General features: G+C 42.5%; 2 protein-coding genes across 4 annotated transcripts in view; one reads left to right on the plus strand and one right to left on the minus strand.

Annotated features, from left to right (window-relative positions):
- Positions 1–17: 17 nt before the first annotated feature.
- Positions 18–5,550, minus strand: prxl2c (peroxiredoxin like 2C). 2 transcript variants are annotated; one of them, XM_079347924.1, is made up of 6 exons: positions 5,090–5,550; positions 4,741–4,809; positions 1,245–1,298; positions 1,049–1,154; positions 823–957; positions 18–740 (listed from the first exon to the last, which is right to left on the minus strand). In XM_079347924.1, the coding sequence occupies exons 1-6, from the start codon at positions 5,270–5,272 to the stop codon at positions 610–612; spliced, it is 678 nt and encodes a 225-aa protein (XP_079204050.1). In that variant the 5' UTR covers positions 5,273–5,550; the 3' UTR covers positions 18–609. The 2 variants fall into 2 exon arrangements, with proteins under 2 accessions (XP_079204050.1, XP_079204049.1); XM_079347923.1 differs by having other exon boundaries at positions 5,024–5,550.
- Positions 5,551–6,386: 836 nt separating this feature from the next.
- fbxl17 (F-box and leucine-rich repeat protein 17) overlaps positions 6,387–15,711 on the plus strand; it is a 220,849-nt gene continuing 211,524 nt past the window's right edge. Inside the window, exons 1-6 of one of the 2 annotated variants that reach the window (XM_079346507.1) lie at positions 6,387–6,675; positions 8,523–9,031; positions 10,891–11,271; positions 11,489–11,611; positions 11,756–12,013; positions 12,200–12,331. In XM_079346507.1, the coding sequence (XP_079202633.1) occupies positions 8,543–9,031; positions 10,891–11,271; positions 11,489–11,611; positions 11,756–12,013; positions 12,200–12,331 (1,383 nt within the window). In that variant the 5' untranslated portion in view covers positions 6,387–6,675; positions 8,523–8,542. The remainder of the gene's footprint in view (positions 6,676–8,522; positions 9,032–10,890; positions 11,272–11,488; positions 11,612–11,755; positions 12,014–12,199; positions 12,332–15,711) is intronic. The other variant, XM_079346506.1, reaches the window with a different exon arrangement.

Consider the following 15,711-nt stretch of genomic DNA (forward strand, 5'->3'; position numbering starts at 1 on the left):
ACAATTTAGCAAAGGAATAGCGCATGTATGTTTATTTAGGTTACAGTACAATAAACAAATGCATATTAAAAGGAAGATTTTTGTGACAGCCAATACCTTACATGGAGGTGAACCAGTTGATTTGAATTATTCATAAACATAATAACCAAACAATACTGACTGAATTACAAAATATATGCCATTATAGTGACTAATAGAAAAAGTACAACATGTAAAAAAGATCTAGATAAATATAGTCTGTATTGCATTCATTCCCCTCTTACACACACAAGCACACATCACTCCTGCTTTCAGAAAATACTCTATTGACAAAAGTACAAATCTGACCTCAGTGGCCACTTACAAGCTTTCCACAGCTTTCCATCATCTTTCTTAGCAAAACACATTTGCTCACACTCAGCAGAGTATTTTGAGTTTTCAACTTCAACAGCCAATCAGATGTGATGAGCTATATAATAACCATATTAAAACCTTGAGTTTGTATATTTCAAGAATGAACATTCACACTCCACAAAGCCTTGGATAGACAACCAGTGCAGGCAGAAGCTCTTCTCTCTCTGAGAATGATGAGGCATCAAACAATGGGTTGACTTTCATGCCACCAGCTGCCTACACCTGGATGATATTTGGCTTATCACTGAAGTCCAGAGTTTGTTGAACTCCGGCGAGCTGCAGAAGCCAGTTAATGGGCATGTGGTCCAGGCGGTTTGTATCAAAATGGGCGAAATGAACATGAGAGCCTGCAGAGAGAGTAAAGAGTGAGGTAGAAAAATTTGAAATAATGAAAATGATAGGGGAGGGGAGAGAAGAACTGAAGCTTACCTGGACCTGCAATAATGGCTGCTCCCTGCTGATTTAGGTCACCCTGGAAGTCAAATAGAGGGCTGGTCATGGCCCTCCATATACTCTTCATTTGTCCCATAATCAAACCAGACTTAACATGGGGACTAGCGTGGGCTATGAGAAAAACACATACCCAAACAAGTCATAAGTGTTTTTACCTTTTAAAATATGACAAGTTGATATAAAGTTACTGTTAGTGCTTTACCTGAGTCTGTAAACGTCTCCTCTCTCTTCATGCCCAGCTTTTGATAAATGCACCTCGTTGGGTCCACATACATTTCATAAGGATAACCAGTCAGTGAGCAGAATGGCTGGAAGGGATTGAAAATCAGCACATTATATTATTATATGATCATTATATGTTAGGATAAAAAAGATGCATAAAGAATGGAAAACAGTACCTCTATATGATAGTAGGCAGACTGACCTATGACAACCAGTTTTATATCTGCATCCTGCAACAAGGAACATTACATTTTGTATTATGGACTCAATTAGATTGCACTTATCCAAACCATAACCAGTATTGCACTGTTTTTTTCTGTCAAGTGTGCAGTATAAGCATTCAAATCCTTTATTTTAGCAATAATATCAATATACCAGACAGTATCCATAACAAGTGCATTTCTAGCACCTTAAAGCTTTAGTTAAAGTCATGTCATTATTATTATTATCAAAGTGACCTTTAAGTATCAAAAGTATTCATGATGGGGCACTTTTCCCTGATTTTTGACTCTATTCATTGTTCCTGTCAAGGAGATCCTTAACAGGAAGAAAAGGGCATTCAAGGAGGGAGACCAGGCAGAGCTGAAGTGGGTGCAGGGGGAACTCAAGGTCAGACTCCGAGAGGCAAAGGAGGATTACAGAAGGAAGGTAGAACAGAAGCTTCAGCAGAATAACATGAGAGAGGTCTGGGAGGGCATGAAGACCATCACAGGCTGCAGGAAGAAAAACAACAACGAAGAAGACGGGGACCCTGAGAGAGCAAACCAGCTCAACTTGTTTTTTAACAGGTTCGACAGCCCCGTCGCTGCAGCCAGTGCCTGTCCCCCCAGCACCCCTCTACACACCCCCTCCCCCCCTCCACACACCCCCTCCCCCCCTCTCACTCCTCCCCCCCCCAGCACCCCTCCTCCCCCCCCCAGCACCCCTCTACACACCTCCCCCCCCCCTCTCACTCCCCCCAACACCTCCACCAGAACAGATACAACCTCCAGTGACAATCCATCCCCCCTCCCCCCCACCATCACCAGAGACCAGGTGAGCAAGGAGCTGAAGAGACTCCGCCCCAGGAAAGCAGCAGGCCCAGACAAGGTGTGTCCCAGGATGCTAAAGGCCTGCTCTGCTGAGCTGGGGGAGCCACTTCAGCATATCTTCAACATGAGCCTGCGGCTCGGGAAGGTTCCTGTGCTCTGGAAGACCTCGTGCCTCACCCCTGTCCCCAAGAAGAAGAACCCCAGTGAACCAGGCGACTTCAGACCAATCGCTCTGACATCCCACGTTATGAAGACCTTCGAACGGCTGCTGCTCCAACACCTCAGACCCCAGGTACAACACGCACAGGATCCCCTGCAGTTTGCATACCAGGCAAAGGTGGGCGTGGACGATGCCATCCTCTATCTTCTACACAGGGCTTACTCTCATCTGGACAAAGGGAGCAGCGTGATGAGAATCATGTTCTTTGATTTCTCAAGCGCTTTCGACACCATCCATCCCCTCCTACTGAGAGACAAGCTGACCGAGATGAGGGTGGACTCGCACCTGGTGAGGTGGATCACGGACTACCTCACAGAGAGACCACAGTACGTCAGACTGAAGGACTGCACATCTGACACTGTGGTCAGCAGCACCGGAGCACCACAGGGGACCGTGCTCTCCCCCGTCCTGTTCACCCTGTACACCTCGGACTTCCAGTATAACTCTGAGCTCTGCCACATGCAGAAATACTCGGACGACACTGCGATAGTTGCTTGTGTCAGGGATGGACAGGAGGAGGAGTACAGGAGCCTGATCGAGGACTTTGTGACGTGGTGCAGTGCCAACCATCTGCAGCTTAACACCTCCAAGACCAAGGAGATGGTGGTGGACTTCCGAAGGAAGAAACCACATCTAGAACCTGTTTCCATCGGCGGGGTCGACGTGGAGGTGGTCAGAACCTACGGGTACCTGGGGCTGCAGCTGGATGACAAGCTGGACTGGTCGCCTAACATGGACACTACCTGCAGGAAGGGACAGAGCCGTCTGTACTTCCTGAGAAGGCTGGGGTCCTTCAACATCTGCAAAAAGCTGCTGCAGATGTTCTACCAGTCTGTGGTGTCCAGCGTCCTCTTCTACGCCGTGGTGTGCTGGGGAGGAAGCTGCAAGAAGAGGGACGCAGCACGCCTGGACAGACTGGTGAGGAGGGCCGGCTCTGTGGTGGGTACAGAGCTGGACTCACTGGTGACAGTGGTAGAGAGGAGGTCTCTGGACAAAATGCTCTCCATCATGGACAACACACACCACCCTCTGCACAGCACCTTCACCGGCCAGAGGAGCATGTTCAGCGAAAGACTGCTGTCACAGTCGTGCTCCACGGACAGACTCAAGAACTCTTTTGTCCCCCTGGCAATAAGACTGTATAACACTTCACTGTCACGGCAGGGAAGAAGCGCACGGTGATCCCTGGAATCTTTTTTCACTTTTTTCTCACTCCTCACCTGCACTACTGACCTCAGAGTCAGCCCCCAGTTGGACACTGTAATGCATATTGATAGTCACCTTACTGAGCACTGGTCACTTTAAAGATAATCACCCTAATCATGTCTGGTTTCATCCTACTGTTGTGTTATGCTACATCTGTAAGGGTTGACATGATCACCCTAATTAGGTCAAGTTTCACTCTATTGTCTCCAACACTTAATGCTAATCTGCCCATCAATAGTTGGGTACTTAACGATAATTACCCTAAGCACTCCTGGTTTCACCATATTGTCTAGGTCACTTAATGCAAATCACTGCTCCTTTAAGTGGGTGAGCCAATTTACATTCCTGCATTGACTGTTTAACGACTGTTTAACGACTGTACTCACACCTCTGGCACTACCTCCAACACCTCTGTACATGCACATGTAACTAGTTTCTAAAGGTCAGCACTTTGTTTCTAAGGCTCTTTAACTGTTTACAGGTCTCTTTTAACCAACACATATTTTTCTCTCCTCACAGGTTATGTACATTATGCCATATTAGTTTTAAATCTAACTGCTAATGCTAACTGCACAGGTTTAACATATAATTATGTTTATTCTTAGTCACATAGGGGCTGCTAAATCTGTTTGGGGGATTTGTATACAGAGGGGAGGGGGGACAGCGGGTGTGTATTGTAACTAATGTCTTGTGTCCTGCCTGTCTGTATACTGCTACTGAATGCCTTGAATTTCCCTCGGGATCAATAAAGTATCTATCTATCTATCTATCTATCTATCTGTCTAAGTCAGGCATAAAAAACCCCAAAACAATCATTTAAAAAGTATTCATGATGCAGAATTATTGTTCCTGAAGGGTTTTCATAGAAACTGATGCATTTCAGATTCATTTGACGACTTCACTGATCAGTTTTTTATAATCCTACAAATATTTTTAAGTTTGCAAAAGCAACACTGTTTACTGGTATGTTAAAAAGAAACAAACAAAAAAAACATTTTTCTAGTGTTTGATTTAATATGGCTTACAAGTGGGATTGTTTCCCAATCCATAAATGAGCACTGTATCTGTATTTATTAATACAAAAGAAAATTGTCTCTGTCGTTTTCACCAGAAAAGGTGTAGACATTAAACACATCTTAATTTGAAGAAAAAAAATATGATGGAGTAAAAGGAACTTGTCTCTGTGTTTCATAAAGGGAAAGTAGGGGGACTTACCTCCAGGGCTTCTCTGGGGATTTTACTCAAATCATCCACATACTCTTTGCAGCTGTAGCACAAAAAATTCTGCAGGGACATAGAGGTAAAACATAACAGCTCTAACCGTGCACCTAATTAATGTTTAGCACCCTGTCTTCACCTATGGACACGACCTCTCCGTTCTTCCATTTCCCATCGAAGTATGTGAAGTATGTCCAACCATACCGAGCTCACCTGTTGCCTATACTCTGGGGCCCTCTTTTTAAACCTATAAACTTGAGCAGCTTGTGATAAGATTCACCTCAGGCAGGTTGGCCTGTGACTCGTGATCAGCAAGGTGAAGCCAAACAAAGATGTTTTCCCATACCCGGACGAAAATGATCACCGATTTCCTGTCTTGATATAATTTCTTGAACGGAATAGAGACTCCATGTCGGTCGTATAATAAACAGTCTTCCACTTCTTCAAGACGAACATCGATAGATGTAGTCCAAGTTTCCTGGTCTTCTTTAGTTACTTGTCGAGTTATTGGTGAAACAGATCCAGCCATTTTTTCCCCGAGGCTTCCCGAAGTCGCTTTGCTATTTTGGGAGGTTGTGTTCAGGGTGGAGAGGAGCTGGTGGCTGGAAATTCACGCCCATGTGCTGTGTGTGTTTTGTGTATAGACAGGGAAACTGTGGTAATGCTGAGAATACTTGCACACTCAAAATTTCAAGTGCGGCTGATATGACCACGGAGATCGAAATGTAGAGACAGAGAGAGAGAGAGAGAGAGAGAGAGAGAGAGAGAGAGACACACACACACACACACACACACACACACACACACACACACAGAGTTTTTCTTTAAGTTTTCTGTAGGCATACTTGCAGTACATTTGATGGTTTTGCATTTGTTGATTGATATTTCATTTGCTTTTAAATGTGCAGCGTTTTTCTAAATGTTTGTAGGTTCAACAGTTGCCGAGCATCTGACCCTTACCTGCCACCTTATAGGGCCATGGTGCATAACATTTATGTGCAAACGTATATTTGTTTTTATTGTTTAATGTATCAACGTTGCAATAATGAGGGGGTCCTCGGAAAAATGTCTCACCTGAAAGGGGTCCATGATCTAAAAAAAAGAAAGAAAGAAAACCCCTGATTTAGTGTATAATAATATTAAGCTTTTATTGTGTAATATCTTTACAAGGTATGACAATGTATAATATTTAATGTGCTATGTTGTATTATTTAACTTTTCTTGTTACATTTCATGTGCAATATGACTTAATATGTATTATACATAACGTGTAATTGTGTTGGAGCTCTATACAGAGGGCCAACAACGGAACATTTCTTAAAACTTTTTTTTTTAATCTACCTTTGTTTATAACTTTTTAAAACATTTGTGTAGATGTGTCGTAAGTGTGGTTGAATGTGATGTATGGTTTTATTATTATTTTGTCCCTTATGATCCTTTTTGAGGGTTCAAATGGGTTTGTTTTTAAAAATATCTGTAACAATGGGGGCTTTCTTGATAGATTTGCCTCAAGTTTCTGTTTCATTTTTGGCTTGTATTTATTTTCAGATTGAGAACATTTGTTATTGTAATGTAAACTACATCTCAGTGAGCTATATCAAAAGCAAAAACAATAGTTGAAGAAGACATACACTAATGTAAATGTAGGTTTCACGTTTCGGCCCAACAGCAGGCAGACTCAATAAGCAACCATAACGAATTACGAATCGCCCCCTCGTCGGCTCCCTTCCTTCTGCCCTCTCTGTGCGGAAGTGTTGTCTTCAGGAGCAGCAGCAGAGACACAGCTGCCACTGTTTTGGATAAACACAACGCTAGTTCAGCAGCAGCCGCAGGGTTTCTTGTGTTTCTTCCTCTTCAGTCGGGACTTGTCAGCGCTCATCTTGACGGTGCAGCAGTGCAGTATTATGCGAGGCCGGTCCGGCGTGTGAAGTGGTGAGACATGATGTTTCATGTTGGCTCTTTGAAAGCTAACTTAGCATCTAGTGGTGATGGAGCGAGCTAGCCTGTCAGTGACAACTGAGTTAGCAACGTAAGCGAGTCTTTTCTCTCAGAACGAGGCTGCAAACATGTTGAATATGACCTGCCGAGACTTCAAGTGAACACACAACCTTCACCTTAATACTACGCTGTGATTGTTTGTTAGTAAACGAAACAAATGACCACCTGTTCACTGTTTACATCTGTTCATTCGGCAGCAAACAGACGATGCACCGTCTTTGGTTTTCTGTAACTTATAACACTGTAATACAGTAATAATAAGTGTTCTGTTCTGATTTGTAAATAAAAAGCTGGTGTTTTAAGTTTGCTTGCAAGAACTTCACAACACATATATTATAACACAGACACTTCTGCATAGCTGTGTGCTTCACTGCACGTTATAACAACAGCTTTAACGAAATGAGACCAGTGTTTACTAAGTAGTGTAATACTGATCTGCTTTGTAGTAATGTGCATATTTGTCTACTCTGGAGGAGGAGTGTTATGACACAGTTTTCAGCACCCCAGCTGTTTCAGAACATATGGAAACACAGATGGATCATCTGTGTTTCTCGTTGACATTTGAAGGATAGGTAAACATTTTTCAGGTCTATAATTCAGTGGTTAGAATTTATACATGCATTATAGCAAGGGGTCTTTATAAAAGAAAGAAAGTAAGTAAGTCTTTATTTATATCGCTCTTTTAAGTCAATTTTGTTACTAGGTGCTTCACAAATGCATAAAGTAAAAATAACTGCTGCAGCAAAAGTAGTGCACAGTATAAAAATGAACATACAGCAAAAAATACTCAAAAGTTTGCTTTCTTGAATGACTAGCAAAGTCTCTTATGTGTCCAAATTCATTCAGCATTATACTGTTTTCATCTTTAATAGGTAATGGTATGGGTTAGGGGGTGTCCCAATCCTATATTGATATCGGATATCTGTTCGATATCAGCCAGAAAATGAATATATACGATTTTATAGGACTGCGTCTAAAATCTCCATTATAAGCGCGCCGATAAGCAGAGACCATTTAACAGACTTTAAAAGTATGAAAAGTTTGTTTTTACTGTATTTATTGAGGTTGTTTTTCAAGGTCTTCTAATTTATTTTTTATTTATTCTATTCAATTGTAGACTCCTGTAGGTATTATGTTGAAGGTTAAAATGTATCTAACCAATTGGTTAATAATAAATGAGTCAGTTTTTCTCATACTGTTGTTCTCTGTTTGAGTAACGTCACATGATCAAGCCTTTTCTAACAGTCCACACTACAAAATAAGTCATAAAAGTATGTATGATTCGTGCTGAGATCGTATCGGATTGACATCGCTATCAGCCGATACTCAAGGCTGCAATATTGGTATCGTATCGGAAGTGAAAAAGTTGTATCGGGACATCCCGAGTATGGCTCCCATAATAGGGTTTGGGCTAATTTTTGCTTTAGCTTGCTTATTTTCCCCTCAGCCAAACACCTTAAGGGTTTGATGTAGAATTCTTCATGCGTCGACATAATGTACACGTGTCATGAAAAACTGTATCACAACTCAAATGTGATGACGTTTTTTTTTTTTTGAGGTCTTGTTACAGTCTAATGTGGACTTACCTGATAACTCGGATGTGTGCGAAGTATTTGACTTCTTTTAAACAAACAACACAAGGGTTTGAATGTGTTCTTAAAAGGCTTTGTTTTTGTAGTGGTATCAAACCTTCAAGTTACAGACGATCACGCCCAGTATTTTGAGATTGTTACAAACTGCTGAATAATTTATTTCTAAATAATGGCCTCATGTTGTTCCAGAGTTTCCTTGAATCATCTATATGGGCCATCTTCTCTCGAAAAATGGTTATCGTCTGAAGAAGAGGACACGCAAGTTGCATCACAGGAAGAAGAAGAAGAGGAACTGTTTCCTGCAGCTTCCTTGCATGCTCTGCTTCATCGTCCACAGCAACAGCAGTGGTCTCGACGACGACAGCGACCATTTGGAGGCCGGTGTCAACGGCAGCGGGTGCCGTCACAACAGCATCACAGGAATCAGTGTCCCTGGCGTGGGCGGTGTCGGTATTGGAGCAGCGGCTGCCTCAAAACTCGCAGAGCGATACGCGACCCTCGCGTCTCCGGAGGATTGCTCTAAGTTCCTGCTATCGCCACGAGAGCTGGCTATCTGGGAGGGCCAAGGGAGGAGTCTTTTATCAGCTGTCCCTGCCAAATTGATCCCACCGCCGGCGCTGTTCCGGACCGCTGGGTTGTCTGTGACCGTGCCCATACCTGTGCCTGTGCCTGGCTGCAACAGCAACAACACTGAGATGGTATCTGATCTTATCTTATCTATCTTATCTTATGGTAGGGAGCAAATGTGGTGCACAGTATAAGTAATGAACATACTGTACAGCATGGACCCCAACCTGTGAAGGCTTAAAAAAATCAAAGCTTACTACTGATAGGAGATGGGATTAAGACTGTTTAGTGTTTGAAGCAGAAGAATTTGTCCCTCCTCAGATGAATGTTGTCATATAGAATTTAATTGTATGACAGACTAGAGAACATTTGTTGCTTTACACCTCTGAAAACCAGAGGTCAGGAAACATTACCCCAAACAGATCATTTCATACTATTGATTGCCTAAATTTTGTTTGTCTGGAACGAACCGCCCCAGTATACTGTATATCAAGATATCAAATAGAAAAAAGGGATTTATTATTTTTTATTATTTAAAGGACAATTCAGGCAAAAATAACCATCTCCTCTAAACTGGCACCATAGAATACAGGAAACATAATGTCCTTGATGCCAAAATACGAGAACTCATGGGGTCCATTAAAAATGTCTTATGGTACATGCAGAGAAGTCCAAGTGTTTGACAGCTTAGGTTGTCATGGTGCGTTTTTTTGGTTTAAGATATGATCAAAGGAGTGCAGGTGTCCAACTTTACACTCAAAGCATAGATTTAGGTAGCCTACCGCGAAACCGCTTTTTGCACGGCCTATTTTAAAAAAACACGGCCTTGAAATGATAGCACGGCTTGACCTAGGCCGTGCAAATATCTACATTTAATAGACGTGCTTACTACACAGGTTTCTATACGGTGCGCTAAATATCTGATTAGGCTACATTCTAATTCTGGCAAAGAATATGTTTGCTGAATACCGGTACTGAAAAGCTTAAACCCGATCCCGTTTACGTTTCTACAGCCACCTGTGCCCTGTTTGGTCAGCCAGATGACGATAGCCGCTATGTAAATAGCGTCATATGATAGCAGCTGACAGCTAACCGCTAACTAATAAATTCAACAAAGGAGAAACATCCAGCAGTTCATCCACTTTGTCATTGGCATGTGACTGTTTATTACAAGAACTCAATCAAGCTTTGTTTCAGAGAAGGCTGTGTGCGGCGGGGACAAATACACACGTAAACAATCAGCTGTGTTACAGTCAATGGTTTAAACACGGCGGAGTTTTGTTTACCAACGTAACACAGGAAGTGACGATTCTTTCAACCAATCAACGGACTGCAGGGTTTAGCTCCAGATGATTGACTTATCAAGGTCTAGGGATCTATTATTACTGGATGACACATGTAATATTATGAATTTATGTGTTTGTTGTTTGTTTTTTAAAGAAAGTGCAGATAGAAGCAGTGGGCCAACAAAGGGGTTAGACAACATGAACCAAGTGAGTTGCAGTCAAATGATGAAGGGGTGTGTCAGGGCAGGGGCTGTACAGTAAATCAACATTATGAAGCTTGGGAAAACTAAAATGTGAAAACTAAAACGTGTAACAATGCATCTTATTGAACAGAATGCACCATTTAGAGACTTATTCAGTTTTCTTCAAAACTAGTGTGTTAGGGAGCACATAACCGCCGCGCCGCGTGACACTGAAAAAAATTTGCACCCCCTGTATTTTTTTTTGCACCCCCTGTTTTCCCATTTCTGCCTAAATCACTGACTCAAAGCGTCTGATTTCCAGTTCTCATTCCAGGCGTCGGGATGTGTTTTTATTTGATGTTTCAGAATGTGTGTGGTGTAAGTTTGTTAAAAAAATCAATTACATTTTTTTTTTTTAGTATGTTTTAAAGAAAGACTGTTTCCCCCCTGGCTGATTTGTGTGTGTGTGTGTGTGTGTGTGTGTGTGTGTGTGTGTGTGTGTGTGTGTGTCTCTGGGTACAGGTGTGTAAGAGGAAGTGCTCAGAGGTGCAGAGGTGCACCCCCTGTAAGCAGCCACGCTGCACCTTCGCCGCCCCTGACGGAGGGCTGGAGAACGGAGGAGTGGGAGGAGGTGGGGGAGAGGCTGCCTCGAACTCTGAAGCCGGTCACTGTCACCTTCCCCTCTGTCCACTTCCCTCCACTTCTTCCTCTGCTTCTTCTGCCTCTTCCTCCTCCTCCTCACCTGCTGATGGCTGCTGCGGGTTGGGACTTCATGCCGATTTGCCCCACAGCTCAGACTCGTCCCCGTGCTGCCTCCATCAGTACGACGACTCCCAGACGAGAAGCTTTGACGCTGCTGATCATTTAAGTATCAACCACCTGCCTTCCTCCATCCTACTCAAGGTCAGACTTCTTCAAAGAGTGAAAATGAGCTTTTCTGTCTGATGTTTTTTTTTGTTTGCTTTTAAACACAACCGATACTAGAGCAATGAGCCAGAGCTTGGTATTAATATGATACATGCTGTAAACTTAAATGGTTACCTTTTTTGACAAATCAACCACAATATCTTAACTCCTGATGAATGCATCTTTGCATTATATTCTCTTTCCTTCCTTGCAGGTGCTCTCCCACTTGACGGTGAAGGAGCGTTGTTTGTGTGCCTCTCTGGTTTGTAAGTACTGGAGGGACCTCTGCTTGGACTTCCAGTTCTGGAAGCAAATCGACCTCAGTGGCCTGCAACAAGTATGAACATTGTTTAGTGCTTTTTTTATTTTTATTTGTCTAAAACTCTTCAGGAATTGTTCCTGTTATGTTCAGAAGAGCAGTAGACTGTTTCTCAGTTTTCTCACATGTTTCTCTGTTGGTGATTGTTCCCCTGCTCCCCAGGTGAATGACGATCTTCTGGTGAAAATAGCCTCCCGCAGGCAGAACGTGACAGAGATTAACATCTCGGACTGCAGAGGTGTTCATGACCACGGCGTGTCCTCCCTGGCCTCACACTGTCCAGGCCTGCAGAAGTACACGGCTTACCGCTGCAAACAGCTCGGAGACTCGTCTCTGGCCTCCTTGGCTAAATACTGCCCTCTGCTGGTGAAGGTGCATGTGGGAAACCAGGACAAACTAACGGATGAAGCTCTGAAAAAGGTTTGCATTAAAAAGGAGACAGAAGGGGTCCAGAAGGCACATTTTGATCTTAAAATGTTTGTCCTATTTATTTATTTATTTATTTCAATTAAAGGGTGGTCTTACTCTTTACTATTTAAAATGAAGGATATTTTGGTGTTTAATAAATTCATATAGAAAATAATTGCTTCTTTTTTCGCACTCTAGTTGGGAGAGCACTGCAGTGAGCTGAGGGACATCCACTTGGGTCAGTGCTACGGGATTTCTGATGACGGCATGGTGGCCTTGGCTCGAGGATGCCGTAAACTCCAGAGACTATACCTGCAGGAAAACAAAATGGTCAGTCCCTGAAGTCTCATTTAATCTGTTCGCTCTTTGTTCTGCTCACACATGAGCTGAGCTCTGTACATTTGTCCCGTGACGGTTCTCCATGGTTACCGTACTCTTCTCAGCTGGCTGGGTAACATCGCTTGTATTCTGGCACTAATGGAATATTGTTCGAGAGCCGTGGCGCTCTCTTTGCGTCACATCCTCGTTGCCACTGCAGAATTCAGGGAGAACGTGACGTGAAAAGTTTGCCTGTGTGTGTCGCTATGTTGCTGTATGTGGCTGTTATTGGACACCTCTTCTCATCTTACCTTCTTCATGTTTTAGTTTGCTAAACACACACAGGTGGAACTTGAAGGAACACTCTGTGAGCTTGTAGATCTTAAATTGATCACATTAATAATTCAGACATAAAGCACTGGGGGTTTTCTCTCACAAAAAAAGAAGGCTTGGTTGTGTGTCTGCTCGATCATTGTGAGAGTCTGTTTCACGTCAGGCCTGATCTTGATGATGATGTGCAGGATGCTTTTGATGCTGGTTAGAACTCTCAAAAAGAGCTGTACATGTTTTTGTATGTTTCTGGTCTGTGCGCTGCCTGTCTGCAGCTTTGTGTCCGATCAGACCTCGAGCTGTTTGTTCCTCCTCACTAGCTCCTTGCTTGTGTTGTGTGTACTCTCTGGTGTACATTGCTTTGGATAAAAGCGTCTGCTAAATGAATTCAAGAAGTCCATTTACCATCAGAGGACACAGGGTCAGGGCTGAGCTCAGATATGTTTTACTTTCTTCAGCTTTTAGGTGCTTTAGAGTGCATCGTGAAGCTGTTAGCTGTGATCACTTTGTTTTTAGCTTGTGCGGAAGCTGCTGCTCAACCACTCGTGCTTGTGAAACATTCAACAGCATGTGCAGTAAAGGAACCGTGGAGGTAAAAGTTGTGGCTCCCGGGTCCAGTAGAGATCTGATAAACTGCACACTCTGACACGTTTGCTGTCAGAAACCTCCCTGTGCAAAAAGCAGACTCTCCCTCTGTCTTTAGGATGGGGCGCAGGCTTCTCCCCGTTCAGCACAGGAAGGTGCACACAGCTCTCCAGTACAACATTTGGAAACACGTCAGGGGAGGCATGGTCAGGAATCTGTGAGGCTGAAGCGTTCAGATATATTTCCATTACATTTTAGCACCATGAAATACAGCTGTTTAGTTTAGAAAACATACCGCACATGAAGACTTAAAGTTGATGCTTTGACCAAGAAAACCGAACAAAAGAAAAGAAAAGAGGGAAAAAAGGGAATCTACTCAGAATGACATCTCGAATTGTGGAAAAACGCTGAGATTAGAAAGTGAAGATGACAATTCTTCATGCTTGTCATTCATTTGATCATCTGTTAAATCAAAGTCATTAAACATCTGCTCCTGAGCCTTTAGTGTGTCAGTTATCATTTTTCATGGAAGAAATCTTTCTCATCTCCTGAGTAGTGCTCGGGCTGTGTCTGTTTGGTTTTTTCCCCCATAACAGAGCAATCATTGGCACAAAGCAAACTCAGATCAATAATTGTTACTTTTTTAAAGGCACATGTTGGAGTGAACAGGGTCTCAAGTTATACTCTGCTTTCTTCAAACGGGATAAAGTATCTGAATCGAACACGTGTCCTTAAAGATCTCTGAGCACATCCTGTCATTCTTGTTGCCTGACTTTGTGTCAAATATATTTCCTCAACTATCTGTGCGACAAACACACAAGCTCATGATGATCTGCTTTACAGTTCAGAATGCCACCAACTCCACACGTGGATGTAAATGCAAACCTTTTGAACATGTCACCGTACCATAGATAACTTAAATCAGCTTCATCTACAGAATCAGTAAGTACAGCAGGTTCAACACTAGGGGTCACTGTTTATAAGATATTCATGCAAACAGCGGGCTGATCCATATGGAGTCATGCGTTCAAACACCACATGTCCTCTTTTCGCTGAATTTGTCACTAAAGTTGAATGTTTAATGGAGAACATACATTTTCATTTGGCACGTCTGTTCCTTGTGATAACATCTTCCTCTTGCTCTTTTCCCCGCTAATTCTCATCTCTGCAGGCTGTGAGTAATCACGACCTTGATGAATTGGTCTGCTTCAAGTTGTTAACAAAAGCTCAGTTTGTTAAAAGCCCATTCGTCAACTTAATAGTATATGAAATTAGCGATTACCTCTGGGTGAGAGATTAATATCGCTGCGGATAACATTTCAGCGCAGCAGCATCAATTTCAGACAGTCATTTTTCAGACGGGAAACGGCCGCACTTATTCCAGCCTCCTGTCATTAAGGCGCGGAGAAATGGGGCCGAGCTTATATGGGAATTGTTATGTCTACGCACTCCGGCTTGCTCGGCCTAAAATTGTCATTTAGTTTGCCAGGAATTAAGACGACCCAGAAACAGGTTGAGATTTTCACAGAGGCCATTTATTCTTTCTGACAGCCTGAAATCCTGAGTTACGCTTCTCTCCTCCAACTGCTCAGGAAAAATGTGACATGAGAAGTAAGATTGACAAAACGTTCAATACTTTGATGGCTTTTGATGCCGCTTGTTTAAGACAATTTCACCTCTGTTATCTCATGATGGGTGTTGAATAAAACGTACTGAAGCTTCCGTCTGTGAAAGTTCATTGTGTCATGGTGAATTCAAAGCTTGATCCAAAGACAACAAATACTAATCTTGATTCATATTTTGAACCAAAGCTGCCTCATGTGAAAGAGGGAGCTTTCAAAATCCTACAAGTACATTCGTAACTTTTTGGTGCTGAGACGTTGTCAGTGTTTTTGTGCAGCGGTGTAGACAGCAGAGCTGGTCTTCTTTGGGTGTCTCTCGATTCGATTGAGAATCTTTTTTTCAATTCAAATCAGCTCTGAATCCATGGATTCAAAGTCTGTTAATATATTAGTACATACTTCAGGATCTACTCCAGTCATCTGTGCCACTGGCTGAATTTCTTGCTGACTTAAAGAGCTAGCTTTAGCACTTAGCAGGGAGCTACTGACCAGTCAAATAAAAAGAGTTTTGGAAGTTTTTAATCTTTTTAAAATCGTAGAAGTTAAGAATCTCAGTTTTTACAAAAAATATTTTTTTCCCCATCTCTAGTAGACAGTGTGCAGGAGTTTACTTGCAATTTGTGGTTCATAACCAAACCATTAGCCATTATTTGGTGCCTGGAACGTCTCGTATTTTAAGCCTGAAAATGTCCTTCAGTATGAAATCACTAATGAAAAAGCTGTAATTATTGTTCGAGACTGAAATGTAGGATCCAGAGACGCACAACTCTTCTCAAGATGTTGCTTTTAGGCTTCAATTTCAAATGCTACAAACTATTGGCTCGACTGTATTACATCACATATAAAAGAGTTTAG

This window comes from Symphodus melops, assembly GCF_947650265.1.
Source record: "Symphodus melops genome assembly, chromosome: 1".
NCBI lineage: Eukaryota > Metazoa > Chordata > Actinopteri > Labriformes > Labridae > Symphodus > Symphodus melops.

Bases quoted from the DNA above. Each gene is read 5' to 3' on its own strand.
- prxl2c (XM_079347923.1), bottom strand. From the start codon at position 5,272: ATGGCTGGATCTGTTTCACCAATAACTCGACAAGTAACTAAAGAAGAC. The intron at 1,299-4,740 runs GTAAGTCCCCCT...TCCTTGTTGCAG, and splicing joins TCCCCAGAGAAGCCCTGGAG to GATGCAGATATAAAACTGGT. The intron at 958-1,048 runs GTAAAGCACTAA...TTTTTCTCATAG, and splicing joins GGAGACGTTTACAGACTCAG to CCCACGCTAGTCCCCATGTT.